The 24,492-nt window shown below is 36.5% G+C and overlaps 2 protein-coding genes across 5 annotated transcripts in view; both read right to left on the bottom strand.

Moving 5' to 3' along the window:
* Nucleotides 1-10,479: 10,479 nt before the first annotated feature.
* The window catches only part of LOC136237925 (IQ domain-containing protein E-like), a 45,931-nt gene continuing 31,918 nt past the window's right edge, over nucleotides 10,480-24,492 (bottom strand). For 2 of the 4 annotated variants that reach the window (XM_066028190.1, XM_066028192.1), the window contains 3 exons: nucleotides 22,053-22,151; nucleotides 16,935-17,005; nucleotides 10,480-13,377 (listed from right to left, as the gene is read on the bottom strand). In XM_066028190.1, coding sequence (XP_065884262.1) covers nucleotides 13,270-13,377; nucleotides 16,935-17,005; nucleotides 22,053-22,151 — 278 coding nt within the window. In that variant the 3' untranslated portion in view covers nucleotides 10,480-13,269. Of the gene's footprint in view, nucleotides 13,378-16,934; nucleotides 17,006-22,052; nucleotides 22,152-24,492 lie in introns of those variants that run through there. The other 2 variants (XM_066028191.1, XR_010692642.1) reach the window with 2 other exon arrangements.
* LOC136239262 (uncharacterized) lies at nucleotides 10,639-11,487 on the bottom strand. The gene has a single exon (XM_066029994.1). The coding sequence runs from the start codon at nucleotides 11,485-11,487 to the stop codon at nucleotides 10,639-10,641; it is 849 nt and encodes a 282-aa protein (XP_065886066.1).

The raw sequence follows: 24,492 nt of genomic DNA on the forward strand, positions 1-24,492 counted from the left end.
TCACCCAATAGGCAGTTCGTCTACAAACAAGTCATCCTGTATAGAGAGTTCGACTACAAACAAGTCACCCTGTAACAAATATATAACTCACCCAGTTGAGAGTTCGGCTAAAAACAAGTCACCCTATAGAGAGTTCAGGTACAATCAGCTACAAACAAGCCACCCTGTGCAGAGATCAGCTAGAAACAAGTAACCTGTGGAGAGTTCAGCTACAAGCTAGCTGTACAAGCTAACTGTAGAGAGATCAGCTACCTGTAGAGAGTTCAGCTACAAACAGGTCACCTTGTATACCGTAAATTGCTCTTTTTTTCGGTGTAAAATAATTTTCGTATGTAACGAAAATTTCTTACACAATTTTTTTACACAAGATCGAACTACTCAGTCATTCACATAAATCATACGAAAATATTTTACACGAAAACTATAATCACGAAATTTTTTTGCATGAAAATAAAGCAAATTACAGTAGAGAGTTCACCTACAAACAAGTCACCCTGTAGAGTTCAGTCCCAAAAAAAGAGTTCAGCTACTTTTGTAACTAATTTAGTTGTGTAATAGATTAATATCTAGTAATATAACCAGCTACAGTAACAAGGAACAACTGCCCAAAATTCAAGTTCGAATCATTATTATGGTTACAAACATACTGTCTGCCTGTTCATTTATATAAAATTAGTATAATTATAAAAAGTTGCTCAAATCCACAACTGCTCTAGATCTCCTTTACTCTGTAGTAAAGAAAAAAAATACAGGTAAAAGAAGCTGGCTTATGACCTGTTTGGAGTATGCAAATACAAAAAGAAGAGATATCTATTCCAAAACAGTCAAGCTGTAAAAAGGTGCGGCCACCAAAAAGCTATGGTGAAAAAAGATATGAAATCCAAGTTGGTAGCCAAGAAATGGCTGTGATGGTAGGTAATTAGGTAAATGTCAAAATAATTAATAACAACAATACGGGTTAATTTGTTGCTGAGTCCTTGGTGGAGGCAGAACCGAATTGTTATTATTAAAATTTTTGCCATTTACCTACCATCACAGCCATTTCTTGGCTACCAACTTGGATTTCATATCTTTTTTCACCCTGGCTTTTTGGATGCCGCACTATTTTTTACAGCTTTGCTGTTTTGGATTAGATATTATCATCAAACATAATGCTGGCATAATATGATCATAATAGGTCAGACATAATAAGTTTACATTATTGTGGAGGAGCTTTGCTACAGAGAAAACATACGGTCACAGCAATAAAGTTGCCTATTCGATCCATTAATCTTTATCAATGGTAAATTAAAAATACAACAGTTATGGTAATTGCTAAAAATTCAACTCCAATATAGTATGGTTATACCAGTATTTTAATTGAGTTTGAATAGCATGTTGTCGGGCATTAAAATTTAATATTGTTACTGAAAGTTTGCAATTATACAACAGCTTTAGCTCAATTTGTAGGTTGTTTAACTTAACATTTGAGGCACAATTGGAAAAGTGAAGCATAAAAATGAACATAAGAAGTTGATTTTTCAGGAAATTCCAAAAAGTATATATAGTGGGTAAATTAAAAGGCATAATAGGTTGCTGAAACATTAAACATAATGTTAGCATAATAGGCAGAAGAATTATGCCACACTGTACATCCTGAATGGTGCATAGAAAATTCTCTAATAGAACTGTCAGGTACTAGTTGACCATTTATATCATTAGTTGTAGTTCTAAAAAAGCAAAGCTTATAATACCACACACTACAATATAGTCCATGATTTGTCTAACTTTACTAGACAAGTTCATTTAATTAAAATAATCTTCCTGGGGGTGACAGTGCACATCGTTTAACTGGATGTTGAAAAAGTGCTAGCCAATTAATGGATAACTTGAGTCTATTATAAGTATCAACACCTCATTAACTGATATGACAGTACAGTGCTGTTTGGTTGGTGCACACTTTCAGACATTCATACTAAGAAATGCTATAATTATATCCCACTGACCTTAGTACAACAAAACAGCTTGAAATTGCTAATTATAACATGCAAAATTATGTCAGTGTGTGCATGAAATAATATTATTAATAAAACTTTCCATATATTATCACGTTTAAGTTATAACAAAAAATACCAAAGCTAACAATGTTATGTAATTACTTAATTTCAGTGAAGGACCCATAATTTTCAGCTTTTTGCAAGCGTGCGCACTTTTTCATTTAATTTATCCCCTCCCTCCTACACAAAAGCATACTATATAAGCTGTTGTAAATGAATAGTGCTTCTTTTCTTTCACTCAGAGCATCTGCCAGCTTTGATTTGTCGAGACATATATATATATAGGCATTGATAGAAATACACTGTCTTGTGCACACTATACTTGGCTGTACAGCCAGCCCACAAAGCAGTCTCATTCAGACACCGGCTAGTGGCACCAAGATGGTTTTATGAACCTTGCAAGTAGCTATATGCCAGCTCAGTTCTACAATTGCTTATATATAAAATCACAGTATATAGAGTCATCATTGTAATATTCATGACCATGCATGACAGCAAAGTCTGTATGATCTATTCTTTGGTTATTGTTCATGTCCACTATGTTGTGTATTATGCATATACTGCCAACCAGCAGTGGCATCAATGATTGGGGAATTTGGCCTGGTATATACATGTAACAGTATACTTGCAAGGTGGTATGTAGATCAATGGATTGGACTGCATTCTACTATTGCCAGCTTTACACCATCTATTAATTTCAATATTCAAGAGGAAAGGGTAAATTCATCTGTAAGCTTTTTTTACATTAGAAGATTCACATAAAGAAATGATTACAGAACTAATGCTGTTGTATTGTGTTACATGTTCAGTACACAAGTCATTACCACCACTCCAATACAACATGAGCAGTAGTGATGAAGTGATCACAGGTATGCATAAGGTACGATCAATAGTGTTCAACAATAATATACTGTTGTTCATTGTATACATAAATAGTTAATAATCTTTTTGTGATAAGCAAATAATGCTATAGGTGTTTATGACTTAGAAGGTTGATAAGACAGTGTACGTAGTTGTAATGTAAGAGATGCTGTAGTAAAACTGAGTATAGAGTCTAAAAACCTACATATGTGGTAGCAGGTAAATACTTAAACTTTGGTTCTTGCAAAAAGTCCTTTTCCTGGAGAAAAGAAGACGTGCTGTTCTTTTTAAGTATAGTTTATTCAACTTACTTTCACATGATCCATTAATTTGAATTGAGTTTAGCTATGTATACAGTTAGTGATTGTGTGCATGAGTGAAGATATACCAGTATTTTGAGTGAGTAGCTGATTCGAAATGAACATTGTTTATAATCACTATAACAGAGTAGTTATGAACTGTTTTTTTTACAGTTTACATATGTATTCTTAGCCTCTTCAAAACTTCTTTGTATTTTTTTTATCAAATCCAGTTTTCTGTACTATGCAGATTTAAGGGATACTGAAATACTGTGTATACACCTGTATGTAATAGTTAGACTTCAGACCACAGGGGTCTAAGTAATTTATTTAGACCCCTGTGGTCTGAAGTCTAACTATTACTTATTGCTTAGACCCCTATTACTTAGACCCCTAGTTGTGAAGCATGCATTATGTTTAAAGCCAAAAAGTGTAACCTTGACCAGGTGGCATCATACTAGTATTGTCGCATGCTGGAAAATGCAATGGCTTCTTTAGGTATTCAAAGCCTATCAAGTATGTAACAGAAGAAGCAACAGTTACTGTGTGAAGCATGCATTCTGTTTGAAGCCAAGTGTAATCTGACCAAGTTGTTTACAAATGCTAGCTAGTCAACACTTGATTGGGACAAGCATGAGTGAGCCCCACACTAGCGAGAGTACAATGAATATTCTATATTTGGTCTGTACAGTCGACAGTATCCAGAACGAGTACAAATAAATATAGTTACAATAAATATTCCATATTTGGTCTGTACATTTGACAGTGCCTGAAATGAGTATAAAATAATTACAAAGTTAACTGACCATCACATGATAAAATTAGACAATCTGAAACTGCCAATAATTGAAGTGACTTCAACCATGTCACGGTAAGCATGCTGTAACATTTACTGAAATTCTTTCATGTCTGTAAAGTAGATTGCAAGACAGTTGTCAGTTACAATTCCTTTCATCAGTGCTAGCCTTTCCTTGTGTACAAATTTGTGTTATGTAGTTAGTCTGAGAACATCCCTTATAGCATGCACAGCATGACCAAAACAAGTAAAATACCACAGGTATCCCATAATAGAAAAACACTATACAGTATTTCATACATGTGTAGTGTAGTGTGCATAATATAAAATGCTGTGGGAATTATTTTAAACCATAATTTCCAGATCATTAATTTGGCATAATAATTAAATTTTAAAAAGTATATCATTGCTGCATATGTACAGTGTACAGTAAATCACAAGGGGATGAAGATAAAATATTAGAGCTGTGACTTGGACCAAATGTACATAACCGATTATTGGCTCCCTATAACCAATTGATTAACCGATTAATTGGCTTAATGATTATTTTTACATTTTCAATGTTATTTTGTATATATGTATTAATAGTGTTTTCTTAATCAAACGTGCTGTTTGACATAAGAAGTAAGAGGAAAGAGTGGCTTTGTGATGTGTGATCCCTAACAAACAAACAATAAACAGCCTCCTGCTCACTTTAGTGCACTCTTTATGACCAAAATGTAAACAATTCTGTGGTCATGTGATCCAATTGTATAATTGGTTGCTGCATACATAGCCCAATTATCAATCACTCTCAACAATAACTGATTGATTAACCGATTAATGCATAACCGATTCACAGCCCTAAAAAATATGTGCATTCATATACAGCCACTGTAACAGTGTGAACTCATCAGAGAGTATTTGTACTCCTTCTGAAGTAAAGTGATTTGTTGTTTCTGCATCATCAGATGACATCACCATTTCTACAATTGGGCCAGTACTTAGATTCTGAAAAAGAAATTAATGAAGTTAAAAATGTACTGTGTGCTAAGTTTTTTTAAGTAGTTGGTACTGTACTACACATAAATATACACAGTATTTCAGTATCCCTTAAATCTGCATAGTCCAGAAAATGGATTTGATTTTTAAAAAAAACTAAATAAAAACACAATACGGGTAAAAAACGCTTTTACAAATACCGCATGTTTATCCCAACTTCAATGGAAGTCACCAATAGGATAGCTAGCACACAAAGAAGTTCTGAAGGGGCTAAGAATGCGTAAACTGTAAAAAAAATGGTTTATACACTATGCTGTTATAGCGATTATAAACAATGTTAATGTTCATTTTGAATCAACTACTCACTCAAAATACTGGTACATCTTAACTCAAGCACACAATCACTAACTATATACGTAGCTAAACTCAATGGATCATGTGAAAGCAAGTTGAATAAACTATACTTAAAGATTAACTATTTATGTATACAATGAACAGGTTTGACTGAGACTATAATGAATGTACCTTATGCACACCTGTGATCTCTTCATCACTACTGCTCATATTGTATTGGAGTGATGGTAATGACTTGTGTACTGAACATGTAACACAATACAACAGCAGTAATAACAAGAGGGAAGCATACACAACAACACCAATTAATTGCAAAGAACAAGTACATGCTATTATCACTGAAAGTCTCACTCAAAGCTCATTACTACTACCAAGAGATGACAGATTATTATGATAACTACATAATTATGACATCATCAATGAGCTCCTGGTAATGTGCTCAGTTTCACATTTGTCTATTGAAAATTAATCATCTCATAAACATTTCCTAAGACGTTGTTTTAACAATGCTATAGTATACAGTGTACACTAACATCTCTTCTACCATATTACAAGTACTTACTAGTTTGAGCACTACTAGACGTCACTTGCATGTCTAGTTTGTTGATTTGTTTGCGATTCTTTATTTGATCCTCACATGATAGTTCAGCATTAGCAGTTACCTATGAAAATTTTTCCCTTTTGAAATTTGCAGCTCACTCAAAACGAGTATTATAAAAGATCCTGAAGAAGCAATCCCCCTCAAAAATTTGACCAAAAAAAATTCCCTCCCCCCCAAAAAATCCCAGTATACAATAATCAGGAGTTTTCATTGGGTACACTAAAATTCATTGTCTGACATCAGATCAACAATCATGAGAGGTGACTGAAAATACTCTAGTTTGTATCAAGGTCACACATTGATTTTCTGAAGAGATTTATCGTACTTTGACTAGTGCTACTACTAGACTACGTGTATGTTTCCTATAAGTAATTTTCGACTTTTTTAAAATTTATTTTATTAAGGCTTTACAGCACAAGAGCTGAAGGCCTGTAGGACACCTGGTCCTACAGCCTGTTTAAAGTTGCCACAGGCTTGGTACAGTACTTACTGATGGTTACACATCACCACCATTGAAGTTTCATTTACTTGTGGTGGTAATTTTGTGCCCACATTATATTTTAGGCCATGCAAAGTTAATTATATGTTTCTGGTACTACCAATTCCCCAAAATTGACCAGGCGACCAGGCTTCCCCCCCCCCCCCCCCCCCCCTGCAAATTTTGATGATACACTACAATACTACAATTAACATAGCAGTACATGGAATTATAGGCAAAAACAAAAGTTATGGTGTAAAGTTAGTGCATCTTTATAAAATACAGGAGTTTTTATTATTATTATTATTGTGATTTTGCTGCTGAAAGACATGGATACAAACTGGGGGATTGGTATAAAACTAAACTAGACTATAAAATACAGCAGCTGGTGTGCTGATAAGAGCTATCAGCACCCAATTATAAGTTAAGATTACAAGGGAGCAACTAAAATTACAAGTAAACTAATTAATTAACAAAGGGGTGATTGGGGTGGAACTACACCTATGACAAGGACATACAACATAATAAGTACAGTAATTATTGTCATCAAAGTTTGAAGTGAACATGGCCCAGAAGATGTTGTTTAACTGTCTCTTTAGTGTTGCTATAGATAGATCTAGATTTAAAGGTGGCAGTACATTCCATAAACGTGGTAAACGGTTAAAATAAAAGTGGCGGGAGGTGCTGTATTTCGTATAATTATGAACTAGCTTGGAATGGGTGGTGTTGCTGTAAAATAGACCCACTTGGAGATGTCAAAGTGTAAAGATGGATTCTTGATGGATTTAATAAAAAATAACAAGTCATTTAGTTCGTAAGTAAACATGAGGGGAAGCATCGACAACTTTAATAGTCTAGTTTTATAGGATGAAGTATAATCATTAAGAATGTACTTTGTGGCTCTCCGCTGAACCCTTTCCAAAAGATGGATATCTTGAACAAGATTGGGTCGCCAGATTTGGGAGCAGTACATAAGTTGAGAACGCACCAAGAAGATGTATAATTGTTTCTTTGTCAAGATACAGTTGGTTGTAAAACTACGACGGATTAAGCCTAGCTGCTTGTAGGCTCTGGACACAACCATATTACAATGAGCAGACCAGGAGAGGTCAGTAGATATCATGATCCCAAGGTCTTTAATCAGTTCTGTCGATTCAATATTGTTATTGTTGAGGAAGTACTGAGCAGTACTATTATTGTTGCACCAAAAGTGTAAAACAGCACATTTGGAGCAATTAAATGATAAATTACGCAACACAGACCAGTTTCTGGCTATGTTAAGGTCCTCTTGTATAATGTTGAAGTCTTCAGCAGTCTTAGCTGTATGTATACACTTGGTGTCGTCAGCAAATAAAAAGGGCAGTAATTCTTTTAATAGTGAAGGAAAATCATTGATGTAAAGAATGAACAAAAGAGGACCAAGGATGCTGCCTTGTGGTACTCCTGATAACACAGGTAGCACCTCTGAAATAGAATTGTTAATACGTACTCATTGCTGTCTGTTGAGAAGATAAGCCTGAAACCAATTCCACAGGTCACCACGAATTCCCAGGGACCATAACCTGGTCAATAAGTCATTGTGGGGAACAGAGTCGAATGCTTTCTTATATCAAGATATATTACATCAATGGGAGTGGATAATTCATGAGCTTCAATTACAGAGTTGATAAAGAGGAGTAGTTGTTGTAATGATGACCTGCCTCTAACAAAACCAAATTGTAATGGTGAAACAAGCTTGATTACTTTGTCAACTATCTTGTTGTACACTAATCTTTCCAAAAATTTTGAAAGAATACAAAGCAGTGAAATTTGACGATAATTTTTGATGTCTGTCTTCGGACCTGACTTGTGTATGGGAACTATAAGATGAGTCTGCCACTCACTAGGAAGAGAGCATGAAGTGATGGACAAGTTAATTAAATGATGGACAATAGGAGTAATTGGACCAGCACACTGTTTCAGTACCTCAGGGCTCATGGCATCAATCCCAGCTGCTTTACTAGCATCCAAGGAAGACAGACATTCAAAAACTTCCTCAGGTTGGATATCAATTGAGGACATAGCAGGTGGTTGTCTGCAGTCTGTGGTTGGTCCATAAAACTTTTGGTAAAAACTGAGTGAAAGTATTTATTAAAACCATTGGCTATACCAAGATCACCAGTACAAGAATCAGAGTCAAGCGACATGGCTGCTGGAATAGAGTGTTTATAAGATGTGAAAACTTTCAACAGATATAAAATATTATAAATTATTGTATGGTGATTGTGCAATTCATTCAACAAAAAAATGACCAGGAAGGAAATTCAGAACCGTATAATTAACTTTTCGTGGTCTTAGTATGCATGGCTTCATGTCAAATACATATATGTGGGAGACAGAATACAATCTGCTAGTTACATAGTTTTGACAATATAAAAATACTTTTTCACACTTAATGGACACTACTAGCAGGCTAATGGATGATCTGAACACACATATTAATCCTTTTTATGTACTGTTAGTTTACGTTAAAATGAATCAACTGAATTCTTACAACACATAGCCACTTAATTTCTACAACATATTTGTGGGAGTTACTGTTAGCTATAAGCAGAAATTTTTGAGGAATAAAATTTCATGTATTTTGTGATTGATGACAACTTCGTGAAAATATAATTGTGAATGTGTTTGTGTGCCAAACAACCCTGTTAAGTAGACTAATGTGATATGGTACTATAAAAGAGTATAATTCACTGACCTTGAGCTATCTTGACACATGGTTGAAATGAGCTGTGTAGAAAAGTGATCTACACATTGTAAAAACGATTATAGTCAGTGGTGCCTAGCAACCAAACTAAGAATAATAATAAACCTGCTCCTTGTATAGCAGATTTTGCGGTGTAACAGCTTATGGTATAAGATCTTCCAGTGGTATGTTGACTAAGCACCTGATAAGTTTGTCAGTGGCTATATTGTCCATTTCTTTTCATCTGTAGTAAAGAGAGAGTAACGTTAAAGATTCCAATCTTTCCTCATAAGTCATCCCAAGAGTTCATAATATAAGTACAGGAGACTAGTATTATGAATTCTTAGTCATCCCACTCAAATACGTATACACATCTCTGTACTGATTCTACTGCAGTGCCCTGATGTCTTTTAATAGGTAGAGATGCAAAATCCAAAAGGGGTCTAACTAGGCTAAAAGTAACTCCTCAGACTCAGTCCTCACTAGATTCCTGAATCACAATATCTTGAGAATCAACTATAACTGTATAACATCTATTACTTGAAGAATCTCTTAGTGACCTTTGATCTGAGGTGTCAAAGTGGTATATATATGTGTTATAATATGAATAAACTGTTAGATCTGGTGCTCCACTGTTACCGCCAACTATAAGCTCCACATAAGATATAAGAATGTCAAACAGCACTGCCTGTTAACTGAGACAGTGCACATTAATTTGATAACTTTTGTTGCAAGGTGTGGTGAAGCCAATCCAGGTCACATGTTAGAAACGGTCAGATCTGAATAAAATGTACACCTGTGAAGAGCCATTACAGTACTTCCTTCACAGTGATTATCTGTATCTTAGGAGCATTACCTTTATATACTTGACACCGGTTGGTTTCTACAGTGCTACCAAATTTCTACTCAGTATCTGTAGCAGTGGTTGCCTAGTAGGCACGTCATAGACTTATATAAATAGCATTGTATTGCATGATTGTATGGAGTTGCATTGTATTGTGCAATGAATTGTTAATAATATAGTATCTACATATCTACAGTAGCTGACTGATGTTTTCAGTCAAGCAAAGTGGTTTAGAGAAGAAAATTCCTATATACTTATTCCAACAATCTGATGCATTTGACAACACTGGCCATCAAGAACTAAAACTAGGAGAATGGATAACAGCATATAGTGGCCAGCCCACTAGAGCATGTTTAAGTAGACTGAAATTCCTTTACCACCCATAATGGAAATTTCAGCTCATTCCAAACAACCAACAGGTCTCGTTACAAAGGACAATAAAATTAGCAAGTTGTACTGTATTGTCCTAAGACCTCACCTGTAACAGAACTAATAACTCAATAATTAATTTTAAGACTTTATAATTTGGTTGACATCATATACAATAACATACAGACACAAGGACAAGCATAAAAAGCATGAATGAACTACAACTACAAATACACTTCAAACACTTTTACAATGATAGTCACAGAAATACATGGCTCAACTGAAATACAAACATCAATGTTTTAATGGAGTATAAGTCACTAAGAAAAAGATACAGTCATCTTTTAAATATTGGCATTGCTTTCTTGAATTGTATTTCAGTGTTTTATGAGAAATAAATCTGTCACACCAACACCCAAACTCTGGCTGTGTGTCGTCTGTGACTCGTTGGCACTCGTAGCCTCCACCGTAAAACACAAAATGTTTGACCTTAGAATGGGCAGAGTCTTTGAGCTGGTTTAGAGCTTGTACAGTGATTACTCCTTCAAATGGCCAAGGAAGTTGATTGTCATTTTCACCTCTCACCAAAGACACGACCATTGCAATAGAATCACCACCAGACCAACCATTGACATCAAGCCTCAATCTGATACTGTAACCATTTGTATGAGTGACAAGAACAGGGGAATACCATCTCTCATCCTCCATCTTCCTTTTGTTAAAATCATTCATCATGACCACTACAGGCATAGCGGAACAGTCTCTACTAGGCGGAGTTGTTCTTAGTGAAACTGGTAATTTAATACAGTTAGAATCATGGTGTTCCTTCAGCATACAGTGTGGTAGGTGATCATGACATACTCCGCAAGTTATCTCTACAAACTGACAGTCATTGACAATGTGAGTAGATATAGTATCAAGGGATCCATCCCACTGGCAGCCCCAGTGTTTATTAGGACAGTAAACAACAACAGTTCTCTTTGTAGGAGTACCAACTATACTCTCATCACTACTGCTACTGCTAACTGAGCTAGCAAAACTACCAGACAACTCTTGACATGCTATTCTACTAGGAACAGACGGTCCTTGTGATACAACATTGTCACCTGGTAAATACACCGAATCATCACTTAGATCAGCCATACTGTACAAGTCACAAGTCAACAGCAGCAAACCACACTCGACCAGCAGCTAAAAATGAATGCTGACCAAAATTATGCAGATTTTATAGTGCATGGCAAAGCCATACATATACATACGTGGTTGCCAAGACACCCACACCACAAAGTCAACTTGTAGCCTAACTAGTTCAGTTAGCAGTAGCAATGATAGTGTAGTTGGTACTCCTACAAAGAGAACTGTTGATGTTTACTGTCCTAACAAACACTGTAGTACACATAAACTTCACCACCAACATTGCACTACCACACCTAGCTATTACATAGTGATAATACAGATCAGAGTTTCATGGAACACCCTAGCTCCTATCCCACATTGGTATAATCAAGTATCTGCTGGGCAGTCACCTGCATGACTAATTTTAAATTATAATTGTAAATTGTATGCATATAATCAGACCTTCACAGGGTCTACCTTAACATCACAAGTCACCAATTGTTAGTCCGCAATATGATATCGGACCAAGACCGACAATTTTCTGCACAGTATAGCAATACTTATCTTTTTCTGTATAGACAAGATACAAGCAAAACCCTACAAGCACATTGCATTTCAAAGCACGTTTAAACCACATGCATGCTTCTCAACCACTCACACAAGCAGTGAGCAGTTGTGAAGCATGCAATATGTTTAAAGCCAAAAAGTGTAACCTTTCCTAATATCAGCCAATACCTGATACTAGACATTGGATAGTGTTGAATGTGACCAGGTGGCATCATACTAGAATTGTCGCATGCTGGAAAATACAATGGCTTCTTTAGGTATTGAAAGCCCATCAATTATTTAACAGAAGAAGCAATAGTTACCATGTGAAGCATGTATCCTGTTTGAAGCCAAGTGTAATCTGACCAAGTTGTTTACTAATGCCAGCTAGTCAACACTTGATTGGGACAAACCTGACACACTAGCAAGAATACAATGAATATTCCATATTTGGTCTGTACAAGTTGATAGTGTCTGGAATGAGTACAAAATAAATACAAAGTTAACTGGTCCTACATGATAAATTAGACAACCTGTCACTGCCAACAATTGAAGTGATTTCAACAGTGTTACGCTAAATGTGCTGTAAACATATAGCGAAATTCTGTAGAAACAATAACAAACACTGATAATATATTCGCATATACCAATGGATTATCTCTAATCAGGTTCGCCCCACAATGCTAGTAGCACCTGCTAGTACTAGACATTGTATATAGTGTTGAACTGATCTCACACACGTGACCAGGTGGAATCACAATAGAGTTGTCGCATGCTGAAAAACTATAATGCCTTCTTTAGGCATTCAAAGCCCATCAAGTATGTAACAAAAGTTACACAGTGCACAGCAGTTGGAATTATAACACAACTGTCGCATGCTGGAAAATACAATGGCTTCTTTAGCCCATCAGTTATGTAGCACAAAAGAAGCAACAGTTACTACTATTGCAAAACCCCACACACTACAAGTTATCAGTTCACAAATGCTGCATGTACAAATGGTGCATGTTTCAACAGCAGTTATATAATACACACAACATCAATACAGATGATGGCTTATACATATTCCCCAATAGAAGAACACTACAGTATTTCATACATGTGTAATGTAGTGTGTGTATTATAAAATGATGTAGGAATTATTTTAAACCATATATCATTACTGCATATGTACAATTTTAGTTCAGTGTACAGCTCATCATGTAACAAGGGAATGAAGATAAAAATATGTGAATTCACATACAGCCACTGTAACAGTGTGACCTATAACTCATCAGAGAGTATTTGCACTTCTTGTGAATTAAAGTGATTTGTTGTTTCTGCATCATCAGATGACATCACCATTTCTACAATTGAGTCAGTACTTAGATTCTGAAAAAGAAATAAATGAAGTTAAAGTTACAAATGTGCTAAGTTGTTTTATACTAGTTGGTACTGCACTACACTTAAAGGGGCAATGCGTCGCTAATGTGTTTGTTGCGAAATAATTCAAGATTGCATAAGCACATGATTAATTTGTGTACAACAAAATCACGTGCGTGTCACTGGATGGGAGAACAATCTTAAAAATTATCCACAGAGTTTATTCTATCGCTGTAAAAGGAATAAACAAACAGCTGGGAAGTACAACAACTTGTGTTCACGTATCACAACCAGGCGAGTTGTAACAGTAATGTTACTGTGTGAAACGAAGCGCTTCATCTCAAACAAGATAATCAATGTTATACAGCGCAGGGGGATTCTAAGCTAGCTTACCTGGCTTACAATTGTCGTATATACAAAGTCTGCCGCTTTAATGACACACGTGATCCATATAACAATGACATACTTTGTTTATGATTACATCACAAACTTGAACGGCTTCCTGTATAAACAATTCACGACACATTGCCCCTTTAAGTACACAGTATTTCAGTATCCCATAAACCCAGAAAATTGGATTTGATTTTAAAAAATGGACTAAAAACACGATACTTTTTACCAATTTACATAACACAGACGTATCTTGTAAAGCGTTCATCCAATCTCTTAGAAATAAAGATTTTAGTAAATAGCAAGGAGCAAGCTTGTAACTACATATGAACTATTATCATAACAAGGAACTCACTTGCTACAAAGCGTTGATTTGTTTTGTTTCCTTTTATCGTTGTATTGTCACTGCGCTTGTTGGCCATTTAACCTTTAAAGTCGCACACAATTATTAATAAAAGTGCACTGAAAATGCATAGGCTGATATTTCGGCCGTAATGCATGACGCGCTGTAACTTCTGTACAGTAAGTGCTAAAGCTATGCAATTTGTACCATTCTATCTGTGATGTAATAAATAACTAGTATTTAAATGAAGTAGGGATCTATGCAATAAAAAGTAGTGAAACAAGAGATGAATGATGGTATTACAGCATAGCTCGGTGGGAAAGTCCCTACCTTGGCACATTAGCTATAACAATTATTTTGTTCAATGCCAAAGTAGGGACTTCCCACTGAGCTATGCTGTAATACCATCATTCATCTCTTGTTTCACTACTTTTTATTGCATAGATCCCTACTTCATTTTTAAATTAACATTTTTTAAAAATACTGGTTTCTTTAGTTTTTTTTTGTTGTTGTAGCACAGCTAGCTACAATGTAACCTGTGACTGTTCTATTAGAATATCATACATGACTGTTGTATTCGAGTGTAGGAGTGACTGTTATATTAGAGTATTGCAAGTCAACCAAGGGGTGTGCAGCTAGCTAGACCAATAAGGGGTGAGGTCATCTTGTTTCTGTTAAGCAAACAGTTAGATTGCTAAGAGGTGTGCATGGTCTCCATACTCAATTGCTATTAGTCCACCTAGATCTTTATTATTTGATGGGTGTGGTCGTCAACCTATCGCGAACGGGATCCCAATTGCAAAGTTGGATATCTAGCTGGCTTCTGAAATCCAGCTCTGAAATAATTCTGTAGCATCTAAATATGCTACTGAAAGAACATGGTGATACAGAAAATTAATGCCTCGATATGGTTTCGTTGGATGAAGAAGAAGACAAGCAGCCTGATTGAAGATAAAAGAAAAGACAAGGCGCAGAGGACCTACATTCATCAGAACCCCAAAAGGCACATTCCACCGGTCAGTTTGTTATTGTGCCGTAAAATAGTGGCCATGCACTGCTTCATTTGGCCTCTAGGCTTGCGAATGTGATCAGGCAGGCAGTGAGACAGACTAAATTTCAAGTTTTGGCAATGTTTAAAAGAATCCATCCGTTCACCGATAAGTGTTTTCTTGTTTTCAATGCTGTATTTTATGTTAGATGGACTAATATTATTCTATAAAGGTGATTTTTGTCGCGTAATGTTTCTCTAGAATGATTTTTAAGGCAGTAATATTGGCGCGCGCATCATTTTGGGGCAATCCCTACATAAACAGTACCTAGGCTTTTACCCTTTATCGAAAACATAAGGCCAAACTCGTTGTGAATTAAAGCCACCACAAAAACGAAAACAATTCATTACAGTTGATAACTTCTTCACAGTGTGTCTTATGAAGTTCTGGTAAGGACCATTCAATTCTCCATTCAATGACGAATCAAAGCTCACATGAGTCAAACATTTTTATACATGGCTACCGAGGTGATGCATGTGAACTAATAGGAAATACAATCGCCATTCTTCATGGCGTCATAACAAGTGAGCGATTGTTGATACAACCATTATTTAAACTTGTCTAAGAAGCCCAATGAATAAACTTTCCATTGAAATAATGTTTTTAGTTAATGACATCAGATATTAAAGTTAGTCTGTGCTGGTTGCTTAGAAGCCAATCTTTAAGCATGCATTACTCGTAATATTTATGCATTTCACATGCTTTTAAAAAACATATCGGCCTATGTGACTTTAAAGATTAATTATATCAGCTGAATCGCAATCCCATGGCAAGCATCATGGCATCAAGAGAAAGTTGATAGGATGAAGTATGGCCGAGTTATGCTTTTTTATCCCTCATTACATAAGACAAAGAGATAATTCTTTAAAGGTATGGCACAAAGATCTGGGTTGGAAGGATGCGACAGGATGGAGCTGCTTAAACCAAAATTTACAGCAAGTAAAAAATGGTGGAGTTTATTTAAAGGCATGCGTTTACTGGACAATGTGTTTCCAGTGCTTCACATTTTAAAGTGGCTGTGGGCTTAAATAAAGGGTATTGTGAATATGAGGAACAAATCATACTATATACAGTAGAATAAAGGCGCTGCATGAAAAACAAAGCATAGGCTACAGTCAACTTGTTGAATTAATTTTGAAGCAGAAATCCTTGTAGAAGAGCACAAACTTATAATTTTGAAAGTGACGTTATTTCAAAGAATTCAAGATTATGAAAAAGCAGGCTTTGCTCTATACAACTGATCAGAAGTAATAAGTGATGGGTAAAAAAATGCTTTCTACAAAAACCAACGTGTTTATCCCAACTTCGATGAAAGTCACCAATAGGATAACTAGCATTATTCAAACAAGTTCTGAAGGTGCTAAGAATATGTAAACTCTAAAAAGACAGTTCATAACTACTCTGTTATAGTGATTATAAATAATGTTCATTTTGAATCAGCTACTCACTCAAAATACTGGTACATTTTCACTCATGCACACAATCACTAACTATATATATAGCTAAACTCAATTCAAATTAATGGATCATGTGAAAGTAAGTTGAATAAACTATACTTACAAAGAACACAAATTTTGTAACTATTTGAAAGTTGCCTGTTCCACATATCTTTATAGACTCTATACTTGCGGTTTTACTATGTATAGCAGATAGTTAATAATAATCTTCTCTGTACTGTACATATTTAAAAGCAAATGCTATAGCTGTTTATGGGTTAATGAGACAGTGTGTACTAGGATAAGAGATTACATATACAATGAATAGTACACCACTGTTGGACGTACCTTATGCATACCTGTGATCTCTTCATCACTACTACTCATGTTGTATTGGAGTGATGGTAATGGTTTGTATACTGAACATGTAACACAATACAACAGCAGTAATAACGAGGGGGAAGCATACACAACAACACCAATTAATTGCAAAGAACAAGTACATGCTATTATTACTGAAAGTCTCACTATAAAGCTCACTACTACTATATACGAGATGACAACAAATACAGATAATTACTATCATGACTAAATATGACATCATCAATGTGCTCCTGGTAATGTGCTCAGTGCCAAGGTGGCGGTAAAGCGGCTACCAGGCAGCCGCCCACTTTTAGTATTAAATTTTTCAAAATGCTGTATCTCTCTCTTCCTACAGCATTAAGGGAATTCTAGCAGTGCTAATAACAAGAAGGCATAGAACTATGTTCCTGCTGCATAAAGAAGACTTCGGTGTTGCATTATAAGATGGTTTTATAATATTACTTGAAACAAGTTTATGAACAAACGTGAAGCAATAATTGTCCCCCCTTTTGGTAACCTGATATTGGCAACAGTCTTTGTGGTTCTGTGTATTATCATCAATATTGGCACTACAGATGGCACAGAGCTCACATTTAACTTGGAAAAAGCAGTTCTACTTCGAAAACTGCTAAGTGCAGCGTGCTAATGATACAAGGAACCATTTATTAAATTATCCATGACCAGCATTCAAAATTTTGGCCTGATACGATAAGCCGTTGTGTAAATAACCTGCTCAACAGGTACTGTGGTTGAACACATGCTCGAATGCATGAGTTACATAATCAATGCAGATTTCTTTATGTAGTGTACAATTTTCCATTGTATCCAGTACGAGAAGTTGCTGCGATGAATTCTATATGCGTGAACTATTCCAACAAGAAGGAACAACCATGGATGATTGTTACACATTGAATCCAATCTCGACATTAGTACACCAATTATTGACTCAGTCTGAGAAAGAAACTATACTCTGAGCTGTACTTATCAGTGAACTCGACACTGAAGAACCTGGTAAGTTGTTGAAACTGCTGTAATAAAACTATACGTTTAACATTGTTGAACAACACACATGTACAGTATCTGCCTACTATCTGATAGTTAACACAACTCCTTGATGTCAGCTAGTTCCCGGATTGGCTGGCCTGTAGGAAACATAAGATCTGCCATTTCAGGCAAGTAGTACTTTAAGTAGAATCTTTTCAACTCAGGAAACATTTTGCTTCCAAAAATGTATTGTCTCTATTAATTTTTTCCACCGAAATTCCATGTGGAATCCAAATACAAAAGTCACACCATGGTCTTCGTGTGACTGCCAGTTGGCCTTGAAATTAAAAATAGTAATAATGTGTTTTCTTTAGACTGACATGGCCATCCACTAAATTACTGCAAAATCTGTTGAGTTCCTGACAAGCAGCTTCAGGAGTCAAAGTTCTGGCAGAGTATGGACATTTGATTTCAAGGATTCCTTGATTCCTGCCTTCCACCTCAGAAGGGTGCTCAACAAGTCCATCAGGGGATGCAGCAAGCCATGGATGCTCAATACTGATGTGTATGACTGTGTGATCTACCTGGTATGCTTCACCTCTACTGTTGCTGTTTACATAAGCTTCTCTTGCAGTGTCTTCATGAGATCTTCCCCATTCTAAAGTTGCCACAGCTTCAGGAGGTGGCTCGTAATGGATGGTCTCTACTAGCTTTTCAAACTTCGATTGGTATTTTATATGGAGCCACACTTGGATGCAGTCAACCGAACACTCCAAAGTCTCTGCCACAGACTGTTTGGTGATGGATCTTGATCTGCTGTGGGCTTTACAAACTCAGCCACATGGGTCTCAGTTACTTGTAGTAGAGACTTCAAGAACTCCTTACATATATCACAAAGTTCTGACTGACTTGTTGAACTTGGAGCAGTAGCTTCAGGGCCATAGTCCTTATCATGAATTGCTGGCTGAAGATTACATTTCCTCTACAGCCGAGCATGCTTGTAAGTTTCCGATGCTTTCCTAGCTGTGTTCTGTTCATGTTTCCATTTTTGTCAGTTAGCATATACCTCAGCTATGGGTGAAGGTGTTTTAAAGAGGTGATTCCATGATTCTACAGCCCATGTGGGACCCAGACAGACCAGCTGCCATACACCTGTGTTCAAAGGATCCAGACTGTACTTGATTAATTTGTTTTCCACTATCCATTTCGGCCTATACTGGCATGAAACATTCTGTCAAGTTGGTCGTTTGATAACTGATAAGCTGAGCAGCTTTACTGACCAGTCTATCTCCAGCCTACTCGCGGTAAGTCATTCAAATAAATATTTGATGGTTTGCCACTGACTACTTCTGAACAGCATACTGGATCACAAATCTCATGGTTTCCTAAATAAAGCCTTGGGCCAGCTCTCAGTAAGTTTAGCAACATCATTGGTGGAAGAATGTTTATGTATGGCACAGCGTGCACCATAGGCTATTTTTTGTGATATGTAACTACTTTAGTAAGGCTACCATGTCCCTGAAAAGTTGGATAGTCTTTTGCCAACTGATCAAGTCTTCCCCGATAGCATTTTACAGCATAGTTGGCACACTCTACATTTTTTTTTACAATTACCATATGGTGCTGTTGTCTGAACAGTGTGAAGCACCAAACTGTCACCATCCCTAATCACCTCAGTGTTGCATCGACTCCGATGCCTTCAATCCGACTGCAATGATATCTGCTTCCATGGAAGTGGATGACCCACTCCAATTTTTGAAGCATTTGTGCTGAGGAGGAGTACGCTGCTTTATCTTAGCAATGGAACAAATAGCACAATACTCATTGCAGACTCCTATATAAAGAAGTTTCTTTGTTGCAGCACTGAATATAACACCAACACCTGAGTTGGCATTATAGGAATGGCCATGTGATCTCTTGCCGTCAACAATAACACTAATGGCAGGTATTTCATGATGTTGTGTTTCATTTCATATGGCTGTTAGCTTTTCTTCCTGCCCAACCTTCAACATTAACTCAGTGAGGTAGTCCCCGAAGGCCAATCCTAAGCATCTTTCAATTCGATGAACGTTGGTTTTGACAGTGAGGATATACCCATTATGCTCACGGATTCTTCCAGGCTGCTACATCTGGCCCATCACAGCTGCTACATTTGTTTGGTACGTTGTCCTTTATGTACCATCCTCCCTTGTTAAATCTATTTTATTACATGATCTTATTTTACACTCCTCACTGCATTTGCTGTATTTAGCTAATAGAATGCAAGACCATCATGTTTTACTTTACCTATCAATTCAACTACAGACTGGCAAGCTGTACTGTGACAGGTAATGGTGTCACGTAATTTCTCAAGGCTAATAACTCTACTGCCTTTCAGGTGTGGTGTGGTACAAGGACTCAGACTTGAAGTACTGATGTCAAGGTCAGTGGAGGTGTTCTGACCTATAGCAGAGCATCTGTGAAGAATCTGCACCTTCATTAGTACTCATGTTTTCTGTAATTATTATAATGTTAATTAATGTGTTAATGCAATATTAATTACCCTCACCAGACGTGCGAATTGGATTGATTGCCTGTGGTGATGCAGCTGGCTTATTTCATCTAGCGTTTATAGCATTTCTTCTACTAACAGTTAACCTAGACGATCGATTCAATCACTTCTGTCTTCTTGACGTTCTACTCATCTCGCAAATTTGATTACTGGTACGTACCACTAAAACCACTGACCCTATGCGTATGTAATTCATCCCCTTACCTTTTCTTGCTCGTTCAGGTCCCAAAAGTCCACTGATCAGCTGTAGTGCTAATGGCTCCATCAAGCTTGTTAATGGCACGGCAGGCGTCTACGTTACTAGGCCCGGGGTAAATACAACCAAGTACAATCACCAACGGGACAACCTACTAATGGGGCAAGTACAAACAGTGCATGGCCAACACGGTGTGTGCAGATCGTGTAGAAAAGATGTACAGGAAATGATACATATGCATACGTACACAGTCAAGGGAGTTTAACTGGCATCAGAAAACCACAATACTAAAACACAACTGACACAAAAACCAAGTTAAGTTAGCTATATTGAAAATTTATATTGTAGGTGTGACGTGTCTCTGAAAATGACTCAGCAGTGAAGTGAGGCTATACAGAACAAAGGACATGGTGATGGCACAATTAGCAATTGATCCCAATCAAGCCAATATGGCACAACAGACTCTATTGTAATTAGAGGCCACCGGTGATGTGCCAGTATATCAGCGGTGTGGCATTGGCACTAGTTGGCACAGTGATCAGTCTATAATAATATGTATACAGCCATGCACAACATACAGGAGATAGTTACACATTGTAGTATATGCAGCAATGCATCTTCTTGTTTATTACAGACTCACAGTAGAGTAGCTAGTAGTTAAACCAGGTGGAAATAATTCCAGCCGCTAGCAAGCCAGATGAAGGATGAAGATGTATAATACAACTACAAGTAGTACATTACTCATTACCTTGTTGTTCACAAGTGCATCAGCTGGTCATGAGCGAATCAGCTGGTATCCCAGCTGGGCATCAGCTGGTTGTTCACTGGAACGTATATCCTGCATATAAAATATACAGTTACAAACATTTAAACTTACTTGTAATCTTGTTGTTCTGGTTCTCCTGCTATTACTCAGTGGATGTTTAATAATCTTCTCCATCGCGCAATCTGTAATTAAGCAAGGGTGTGGTGCTGGGCATTATATAGAATTACACGTACGGTCAAGTTATCAGTACGAACAGGCGTACTTATTATACGGTTGTGCCTTCATTCACAGGCAAATCGATCCCCACTTAGTTCATGTCTCTAGGCCTTGTAGTTTTCTCAAACATTATTTATTTATTATTTATTTATTTATTATGTAATTTTAACCGCGTTTCGTATTACTCTTAGTACTTCGTTGTATAATTATTATGCAATAAACTATGTAATGTGGTTTAGAGTTTGTATGAGTTCCACTTGGGTGAGCCGCCTGATAGCTGCTTGACCGCCACCTTAATAATATCATAGACATTTCCTAAGATGTTATTTTAACAATGCTATAGTATACAGTGTACACTAACATCTCTTCTACCATATTACAAATACTTACTAGTTTGAGCACTACTAGATGTCACCTGCATGTCTAGTCTGTTGATTCGTTTGCGATTCTTCATTTGATCCTCACGTGAATGTTCAGCATTAACAATTTCTAATAAAAAATTAAATTAAGTAATCATATTTAACCAAACAAATATGGTAGTTACACATCTCCACCACTGAAGTTTATGTCTCTTATGATGGTAATTTTGTGTCCAAGTATTTCTTTTAGTATGTGGTTTCATAAGTATGTGGGAGACTATCATATCTGTGAATATGATCTGTTAGTGACATAGTTGGGACTATAAAAATACTTAACACTTAATGGACACTAAAATCAGACATTAAAGTAAGCTAAAAGCACATAATGATCTGTTTTATGTTTATGTTTTAAATGTATCAAGCCAATTCATTGTACAGTATGTGAAGTAATAATTGTAATTACATAACAAAAAACGTCATTTCTACAACTAGTGGTTTATTTGTAGGAGTTACCATAAATACACAGAAATTTTTGAGGAATGAGAATTTCGTGAGTGACGACAGCTTCATGAAAATACAATCGTGAATACGTTTGAGGCTACATGTATCGCTTTTGAGTTGTGATGTCTTACTTCCTGAAATTTGTGAAGTAAAACATGCAAAATTTAATAAAGCATTTGTGCACTTTTGCAAAAAAAAATCCTCAAAATTTTTGTGCTTGCACATAAAAATCCCTTATATAAGTAATGCATGCCACTAAGGCATACTTACCTAATAGGTGAAAAGACAAACCTAAATTCATCTAATTACTTTTATACAAAGGCAGAATATGGGTTTAAAGCATGTACCATATATGACATCTAAAGTACAGTAGGCTAAGACGCTAAGGTAAGTTAAGTTACTGACCTTGAGTCTGGCCAGACCATTTTTTGGCATGATGCTTATCGATTACAATTATAAGTTCCTGCCTATCAAAAAAAAACCGAATCGACAACTCGTTCTGGCCTAATTTGTCAGTGCAATCTGTAGATCGGCATCAATGCCACATGCAGGAGTTAGGGTTACTGGGAGCAGGCACACCATAGAGCTGTTGTTGACAAATTGTTACCTACAGAACATGTAAACAACAAGAAAGTGTTGTCAATTCTGTCATTCCCAGACCCTATTTTGAGCAGGAACTTATACAATAAGAGCTATGCAGAGAAAATCTGGTCTGGTGACATGAGACTACCTTGAGTCACCTTGTCATGTGGTTGAGTATAGAACAAGATCCCCACATTGTAAAAACAATTAGACAGTGGTGCCTAGCTGCTAAACTAAGTATAATACTTTTTTTTCTTTGAGACAACACTTAAAACTTCATTAACATGTTACACCTCATGGCTACTCTTAATTTTCGTTTGCATACAAAAGGGATACACCCTCTTTCAACTCAAGAAGATATGCCATTCCTGGTAGCTTACAAAGCCTGTTATGTTGTTTTTCAGTTGCTACATGCATGGTACAGCAGCCTTACTAAACTTTTCACCTGGTTTCAGTTACCAGCCACACACCCTTCAAGAAGTAAACACGATAAAAATAGAAAATTAAGCTTTAATACGAAAACACGAAAGTTCATTTTCTGTAGCTGAAAGCCTATTGGCTCACGTGAGTGTTGGACAGACATACCTACACGCAGACACACGGTTTTAGCCAAACCGATTTCAGTTTAAATTACAAGAACCAGAAGAAGACACCCATGCCAACAATCAGATGCATCGGACTTCAAGGACAAATAGTAAGGAGGAAGGATAACAGTGCACAGTGGCCCACTATACACACTTGCACAATGTTCAATACATCTGGGAGAGTGGTACACTGAAAAAGGAGCTACCCAAGAAAATCCTTGGATTGTCCAACAAGACCCTGAAACCATCCAGTGCACTATGTCAAATATGTGTGAATAATCACACCTTGCCCAGCATGACACTACGCATTTACAAGCTGTCCACCACAAAATGGCTCTTTTGTGTGCTTGGTAAGAATGAACCATCATCACAGTCAATAACTGGCTATGATAAATTATCAGACTGAAACTCCTTCACAACCTACACAATGGAAGAAAACTTTCAGCTCATTCCAAGCAACCAACAGGTCTCATTGCAAAGGACAATACAATTAGCAAGCTGCAATTTATTGTCCTAAGCAACCACCAATACAATAATACCCTTATATAACAGAACTAACTCAATAAGTAATCTTAAGACTCATATATGGACAGACACAAGGAAAGTTGTAGCCTCTAAAAGTCATGCTTCCAAATGCTGCAGTTCAAGCATTAAAAGAGGAACGCTCAGAAGGTTTCCTTTATTAATACATACTCAAATTACATGCTTTACAAGCACATTTTCAGACAGACTACATACAAAAGAACTGGCTGTATAACGAAAACATCATTGCTACAGATTCTTTACTCAAATTGCACCATGACA

The sequence above is a fragment of the Dysidea avara genome, chromosome 11 (genome assembly GCF_963678975.1).
Source record: "Dysidea avara chromosome 11, odDysAvar1.4, whole genome shotgun sequence".
In the NCBI taxonomy this organism is placed as follows: Eukaryota; Metazoa; Porifera; class Demospongiae; order Dictyoceratida; family Dysideidae; genus Dysidea; species Dysidea avara.